The sequence below is a fragment of the Myodes glareolus genome, chromosome 21, assembly GCF_982192425.1.
Source record: "Myodes glareolus chromosome 21, mMyoGla1.1, whole genome shotgun sequence".
In the NCBI taxonomy this organism is placed as follows: domain Eukaryota; kingdom Metazoa; phylum Chordata; class Mammalia; order Rodentia; family Cricetidae; genus Myodes; species Myodes glareolus.
This window is the reverse complement of record NC_142046.1, coordinates 35,058,900-35,067,598: the sequence shown is the minus strand read 5'-3', so window position 1 is coordinate 35,067,598 and position 8,699 is coordinate 35,058,900. Positions and strand designations below refer to the sequence as shown.

The 8,699-nt window shown below is 38.8% G+C and overlaps 1 protein-coding gene across 5 annotated transcripts in view; it reads right to left on the bottom strand.

The window, feature by feature from the left end:
• Nucleotides 1-7,196: 7,196 nt before the first annotated feature.
• Rif1 (replication timing regulatory factor 1) overlaps nucleotides 7,197-8,699 on the bottom strand; it is a 51,022-nt gene continuing 49,519 nt past the window's right edge. For all 5 annotated transcript variants that reach the window (XM_085681134.2, XM_087899941.1, XM_087899939.1 and 2 more), the window contains one exon: nucleotides 7,197-8,568. In XM_085681134.2, the coding sequence (XP_085537260.2) occupies nucleotides 8,357-8,568 (212 nt within the window). In that variant the 3' untranslated portion in view covers nucleotides 7,197-8,356. The remainder of the gene's footprint in view (nucleotides 8,569-8,699) is intronic.

Here is an 8,699-nt window from a genome sequence, read left to right as displayed (position 1 = left end):
TCAGGGACATCAACCCAGAGGGCTGAACTCATAGCCTTAACCAAGGCACTGGAGATGGTAGAAGGGAGGAGGCTGAATGCCTACATGGACAGCCGTTGTGCCTTTGCCATGGTCCACATTCACTGAGTCATCTATCAGAAACCAGGGCTCCTCGCTGCAGAAGCAAAGACTACCAAAAACAAATGTAAGATCCTAGACTTACTGGCAGCCTATGACTGCTAACCAAATTGGTCATTGTCTCCTGCCTGGGACTTCAAAAGGCTGACATGCCAGTGGTCAGTGGAAAGCAGAGAGCTGATAGAATGGCAAGGAGGCAGAACAGACTACTGATATCCTGGTGCTCACTCTGCCAGACCCAGTACCTCCCAATCTCCCAACCTACACCCCTGAAGATTTGTGCATGATATACAAACTACCTACAGCATAGAAACCAGAAAACCGGTGGATAATGGGCAGAGGGATATAGTGATATTCTGTGTTTTAATAAATAAAGCTTGTCTGAAGATCAGAGTGCAAAGCTAACCACACTACTCGGCCATAGAGGCCAGGCAGTAGTGGCATGCACCCTTAATCCTAGCAACCGCACTAGTTAGCCATAGAGGCCAGGCAGAGGTGGTGGTGCACGCCTTTAATCTCAGCGCTAGAGAGTAATATAAGGCAGAACGAGACAGGAACTCACTCTTTTCAGTCTGAAGATCTCATAGAGGTAAGAGCTCTCCAGTGGTTGGCTGTTTACCTTCTCTGATCTTTCCGTTTGAACCTCTGTATCTGTCTCTGGGTTTGTTTTGGTTTTTCTTTTTTAGTCGTGCGACAGCTAATGCCTAACTTTTGGGGTATAAATTCACGCAAAAGCCGTCTGTGGCCTTCCAGCTACCAACATAGGCTGGAGCTACATGCGACTGGAGTCACTGCCCCGCCACCTGAGTCTTCCTTTCTTCACTCCTCGTGGGCTCTCCCTGAACCCCCTTCTCAGTTTGCTGTCAAACCAGGTCACTGCCTTGAAATCCAGTCAGGCTTCTACTGCTTTACACAGTAGCGATCAGCCTCACATCTTCATTATTTGCGGCAGATTTGGTGAGAAAATTGGGAATTCTTAAGAGAGGAATTAGATAAAGGGGGAGTTTTTTCCCATGTTAAGAAATGAAGGACACATTATGATAAAATTATGAAGTACAATTAATAAAAACTAAGGGTCAGAAACTGGAGTTCAACCTGAAGATCCGAAAAGCAAAACAGCCAGCCACTGGCCCTTACCTCAGCCTCAGTTTGAAAATGATCCTTCTTCCAGGAATCTCAGAATGACACTGTGTTGCACTTGATCTGCTGCAACTGTGGTGGACAGTCTCGGCTGGTCGCATTTGCCCATCGGCCCGCAGTCCGGCCTCCCGCGCTGGCTAACCCAGAACACTATGACTTCCCTCCCAAACCCCAGGGCCAGCCCTCCCAATCCGTGTTTTACCACTTTCAAAATGACCCTGGCTTGTGTCGACAAAAGGTAACTGGCACATAAATGTATTATACACCTCATTATTTAATAACTACAAATTTAGAAGACAATGGAACCTATCAGTCTTTGTAAGGCAACCCTGAGAAATGGGGGAGAATACTGTATCTGGTGCACCGTAATGTTCATAAACACAGGTATTTGGATCACGTTATCCTTATTCCCTTCAGGTCTCAAACCACAGTTATCAAAATTAAGAAACAAAAGTAAACACTAAAAATTAGGTTTTATACTTTTATTTTAAATAAAAGTGCTGTGGAGGGCCGCAACCACATTCTCCATTACAGAATGGCGCTGGCATCCGGTTTCACCGCCAGGTGAACAAGATAATGCGCACGTAATTGGTAATTTTCCACTGCTGCGTCAGCGCCTACTCCCGAGGCGTCATCTGGGTTGATGGGCAGCGGACCAATCCAGGAGTGACACGTCCGAAGCGAGGACTGTTTCCTATATAAGGGATGGGTTCCCCTCATTCTGGGTCTCCGCTTTGGAAGCTTAGGCTCTCTCTCAAGACGCATTAAAGCTTTTCTGCAGAAGGATCCTAAGTGTGCCGTGTCGTTCTTGCTGGCGAGATGGTAGCACGGGACAAAGTGCATTTTAATAACCGATCTCAAATGGCAAATTATTAGTCAACTCTCACTATTTTTACTATGAAGACACTCCCGACACAGCATAGGACAGTCTCACAGAACAGTGCTCTTACTTCTCATCTGCTAGGGTAGTTAATAGGACAAATAGGTATTTGCTAAATTTTAGAACTCAACAAATATACTTTGAATGTAAAACTAAACCTTTACCAAGAGCAGCAAAATATTAACAAATGACTGGTTGGATTCTGCTACGGCTGGCTATCCAGTGTTTAAAATGGACTGAAAGCAATTGCTTACTTACCAACACAGAAAGCAAACTGCCAAATTCCACATTATTTCATAGGTATAACTTACTAATTAGTGCCATGCATTTCTCCTTAAGACCAACGTCCTCCGATGTCATGGTAAAAACGCTTAAAGGCTCAAGAAAAGTATACTGAAGAACTAGTTGGCTCAGTGTTATGTATACCGGAACATCAGGAAAGCAATGGCCATCAGGATTCTTAGGATGGGTCACAGAAAAGTTCAGACCTACCTACCACTGTCTAAACTGACCACATACCAAATATGAACAGAACGGTTCTCTGGAACAAGGACTGACAAAATCTTAAGAGGCAAATATCTGAAGACTGTATGGAGGCCAGTCTCAGATGAACGAGTCATCAAAACAGGAAAGCAGCCAAACAGCCTGACTGCCATAATACAACCATTTCTGGATACTAAGAATTTCTTATTTTTTCATATGCTTGAACTATTTTAAAAAATTTCTTCCCAATGACTTTAAAAACAAAAAAACAGGAAGTGGCGCTGGAAAGATGACTCAGTGGCTAAGAGCACTGGCTGCTCCTCTAGAGGACACAGGTTTAATCCCCAGCACCCACAACTGTCTAGAAGATCAGATGGACATTCTTCTGGCCTCTGTAGAAACAGCATACACATGGTGCAGAGACATAAATGCAGGGAAAATACCAACACACAAAAAGTGAATCGTTAAAAACAGGAGGTAAGGCAGTTTTCTCCACTATAATGACTAAACTATCCTGCTGTACTTTGATTTCGATAATCAATTCGTTTCTTCTTAGAAAATTCTTATTCTATAAAAAAATAAAATGCTTTAGATACTAATTCAATTATGTAATAAAATAGCTTTAATGATCTATTTAAATGTTTCAAGACATTATATTGAACATCCTAGGTATTTGTCTTTTAAGACCAAGGTGCCTTTAAACATTTATACTGCTGGGAGTGTAGATTAAGTACTGAATAAATGCTTTGAACATTTGTTGAAACAGGGTCTCTCATGGCCTTGAACTCTTGCTCCTAGCTATACCTCCCAAGGCTAGAATTACACACATGCCACCATATCCCCTGATCAGATATTTTAAAATAATCACTCAAGTTAATTTTGAAAATTAACTTTGATACTGTTTTATGATAAAGGCATTCAGGAACCAGTGCTTGCCCTTACACCAAATGGTTTTATCATCAAACTTTTGGCTGAGTGTGGTGGTACACAGTTAATGCCCACATCGAGTAAAAGTCAGAGGTAAGCAGATCTGGGAGTATGAAAGTTAGGCCAGCCTGGTCTATATGTAAGGAGTGAAACCTACAAGAAAGCCCTGTCTCAGATGGTTGTTTGAGGCTAGAGGAGTGCCCTGATTTTGAGACCAGCCCTGGCAATGAAGTCCACACCAGCTGGGGCTGAAGGAAGACTGTTTCCAAACCAAACCCACCTCTCTGGTTCTCCGCTCTTCACTGCGCCACTTCCTATGCACTAAGAAGCATTAAAGTGGTTTTATACTCAGTTACAAACCAGCAAAGAACATTTCTGCTACAACTGAAGCATGAAAGTTGCACGCGAGAGGTTGTTCTTTTCGACATCAGTTTAAAAAATACTGCCTGAATTTTCAAATCACATAAAGGGTCCATATTCCGTAGTAGAGTTACTTTCCAGGAACATGAGCATCTAACGGGTTATGTCTGTTTTCAAAGACTTAGTATATATAGGAAAAGGCTGTAACAAAATTTTAACATTTATCATCTATTTCAAGAACTCATACAGATACTGTCAAAATAACTGTAGATCTTAAATTTATGGGTACTTTCAAAGAGCCAGGTACATAACAGACATTAACCAAATGATCATAAACCACACATCAATTAGCATGCATATAATCAAAACACTAAAGCAAGTTTAGTTATAAGTTTGAGACTAACTGGCCTACATACTAAGATCCACGACAGCCTGAACTAGTTTCGGTAATGAACTCAGGCTTCTACCCCCAGACAAGTCACACCCCCATAATGTCCACTGATGTGGGAGTCCCCTCTGTTTCTGCTTGTATTGGTTAATGAATAAAGAAACTACCTTGATCGGATAGGGCAGAACTAAGGTAGGTGGATAAGACAGAACTGGATTCTGGGAGGAAGAAAACAAGAGTCAGAGACACACCACGGATCTGCAGCCACAGATAGATGTTCTGAATTTTACCCAGCAAGCCACTGCCGCGTGGCAATATACAGATTAATAGAAATGGGTTAAATTAAGATTTAAGAGTTAACAAATAAGAAACTAGAGCTAATAGGCCAGGCAGTGATTTGATTAATAGTTACTGTGTGGTTATTTCAGGGCTACCGGGCAGCCGGGACAAACAAGTGGGCCCTGATGCAACAGTCCACAATTGCTGTTCTATAACCTGCTGACTTAGCTGACAATCATCTGTGCCTGGCAATGCTCAAGCATGCATGGACAGCCCGTCTATGGCGGTTCTCCGGTGTATCTATCCTGGACAGTCCTAAATGCTTGTTATTGTCATGCCCAAGGTTCCAGTCTTCCTTTATGCTGTCTATCCAGCATTTTTGGGCCTTAATCCTGTGCACTCTTCCAATCAGTGCTATCTTGCCATCGTTCATTCCTGCACTTGATTCTGAAATCAACCTCAACAATGGAATGAAACCCGAGCCTTAGTCAAAGCGGAAAGTGAGGCCAGTAAGAGAGTTATAAAGTATCTCCACTCACTTCAAAACCAGCACTTCGGGGCTAGGGAGATGGCTCAGTGGTTAAGAGCACTGACTGCTCTTCCAGAGGACCCGGGTTCAATTCCCAGCACCCACATGGCAGCTCACAACTGTCTGTAATTCTAGTTCCAGGAGACCCAACACTCATGGCAAAACACCAATGTACGTAAAATATAAATAAATAAATATCTTAAAAAAAAACAAAAACCAGCACTTCATTTACTTTAAGCCAAACAAAATTTTACTTTTCATTTTATTTCAACTTCATTTACTTTAAACCAAGCAAAACCCTCCAATTAATGTTTCCAAACATAACATTATTTTCTACTTTCCCCTGGTTTTAAGGGTTTTAAAACATGTTCCTATTCTGTAGACTGGTCAGACTTGGCACGAAGCAATTATCTGCCTCAGCCTCCCAAGTATTCCAATTACACGAGTCACATGTTCAGTGTCCAATTATTAACATTTTAAATTATTGACATTCTAGTGACCCTTAAATATGTAAGTGGATTTCCGGCTACATTCAAGTTTCATTGAATAAAAAAAAGAATCCAAAAGGTATTGTCATTTAACAACTACTTTTAAACTTTAGATTTAAATCCTGTTTTTAAATTGGTTATTAATCTGATGAATTAGATCATAACCCATTATTTGAAAAACAAAGACCCTGCAGTGATCAGTTTAATTTGCTGAAAAATAGCAACATCTTCAATAATAAACTCAGTCTTAACATCAAAAATCCATGTTCAGACATGAAAAATGACTGCACACCACTAGCTTCTCTTTAAAAATAGATTTAAAGGGCTCCGCAGTTAGCAGTACTTGCTGCCCTTTTAGAAGACATGAATTTGATTCTGAGCACCCACAGGGTAGTTTATAGCTACATAACTTTGGTTTTCCCAGGGATCAGATGCCTTTTCTGGCCATCATGAGCACCAGGCACACACATGGTACACATATACACATGCAACAAGACATTCATGCACAGAAAATAGTAAATTTTTAAAATTACTTTTATTTGTATGTGTAGGTCCTCCCCATGGGTCTCAGGATTGAACTCAAGTGATAATCAGGGTTTGTGGAAAGCACCGCATCTTCTGGGCCATCTAAGCAGCTCCAGACTTGTTTCAATACATACAACAATTAGGGCATCACACTGGAATGTTAGTATGTCATTTTTTTTATTAACCATTAGAAAAAAATCTGAATGGTTCCATGTAAAAGTGAAAACAATACATTGTAGTCAAATTCAGAAATAATACCTTTTTTCTAATTTAGGAATTAATGTGGGAATTTGCCCAAAAAGTTAAGCCAAGAATACTGAAATAAAATGAATCAACCTTGTTTTTTCTATAAACTAAACTAAGTATCAACTAATATTTTAAAACATAATCTCACTGATCTCCAAATTAACTCTGTGCTTTAAGTAAATCATCATTCTGGTCACATTCCTGCTCTAATATAATCTGAGTTCCCCAGGAACTCTGCTGAGCCTACCCGTGAGTAGACAAGAGTTAAGGAACGCGGCTGTGAAACGAGCCCTCCACGCACCCCACATACTCTCCTAGCCAATCAATCCTGCTCGCTCAACGTTCATACACACCTCTTAATACTTAAATATAATGACTGACAATGCAATCCACCATTATCAATGTTTTTAAAAGACAGTCTTTCCCTCGTTAGTTACTGACTTAGGTCCTTAGAATCCAACAGAAAAATATCTGTAATTATTTATGATAATGAAAATGTTACCAATTTTATTTACTTGGTCTCTGCTGGAAAAGGAGACCTTAAACAACAAAAGGAACTGGCTTTACTACTGCAATGTCCAAGCAGCAGTTAAATTAAGTTTGAAACTAAGATCATCCACTGATTTTGTTCAAAAAACAAGCAAAACAAAATACAGCCAGGTGTGGCAGCAAACACCTGCAACCCAAAAACTCTGGAAGCAGAGGCAGGAGGACCATAGAAGTTCAAGGCTAATCTGGGCTACACAGAGAAACCATACCCCTATAAACAAACAAACAAACAAAAACAAACAAAAAACCCAGGTGAAACAAATACATGAAGCCAGGCACTAACTATTTGGTAAAATTTACAAACAGTTTAATTATATGTCCTATTTTTTTTTAAGCCAGACAAAACATACATATAAAAAGGGCAGATTCAAATTTTTTCCAAGTTTAGTTTTCAGTGTATGTGATAAAACCAGGTATCTTTATGGATGTTTTATAGTACAACCTACAATGAAAATATCCAGGCTAACTCTCCATTAAGAAGAAACATAAGGGCACATTTTCTAGTGGTTGGGATCCTCTTCCAAACCAAAAGAAAAAAAAAAGGTAATAGCATGTAATATTTTCTGGTTCCGATAATTTTAATTATTCTTGACACTTTAGAAAATAAACTCATGTTGTAACTAAATACAAAACTATCTGTTGCTTTATTTGTAGATACAGATGCCTACAAATATCCACAGTAAGTCATGAAACACTTTTACTATCCAAATGGATATTTTGATATTAAATATATACAAATGTTTCTATTAAACAAAACAATGGTATTCACAAGAAGCTGCAGAAACTCGTGCAATTAATGAAGGCTGAACTTTATAAATTAAAAAAGTCTTCTATACATAATGTACAAACAGTCATGCATTTAAGAGTGAATACTATACCTCATAAGAGCACATTTTCACAGGCAAATGCTGCTGCTATTTGTCAATACCAAATGAATGGAATGTTAGTAAATGAAGCATTGTTATTTTAACTACCAACAGGTTGAAAGGGTATTTCTCCAAGTAGTCTACATATTTACACATCTGAAGGAAATGCTCTCTTCTGTCTCACCAGGCACAACAAATATAAATATTTTGGAAAAATATAAACACCTTTTCAGTTCAATAAAGTGTAAATAAAACTTCTCTATCTTACTTAAAATATCTGTATTATGAGCTACACCAAAATATGCATGACTTAAGTATGAAAAAAAAGTATGTATATCTCATTTGTTTTCAAGTTTCAGTAACATTTCAATTTCTTAAAAAACTATGTATACTGGCCAAGAAAATACAGTAGGGAGTATCTTTACTAATGAACTTATAAAATTGACCTAATAATTCATTATCTTCAGGATTTGATATCTTATCAACTTTGCAAAGTTTCTTTTTAGATGGTGCAGATATTTCTAAAAGCCAAAAAATAAAAGTCTGTTGGTGAAAAACTTAACATTTCTCTTTAAAATATTAAGAATTTTCATGGGTTGGTGATCTCCAACGTGACTGTAGATTTCTTATTATAGAGTTTGCCATGGTACCAAGTTTCTCATGCATTTCAAATAGCTGGCTTCCAGAGTAACTGTATAGATCTTCTGAATCCAGTTGAATAGCAAGAGCACTAATCTGTGCCACAAGATTTTTAGACAATGGGGTATCTAAGGTCACAGGATCAACCAAATCTAGAAAAAAAACAGCAAAACACATTAAATCTATACCAGTTTTAAAAAAATGATCTATATCTACAATCAATTAAAAAGGAGAGAAAATAGGCTAAGGTACACATTTGCTCAAGAAAGCAAAATGCCAGGAA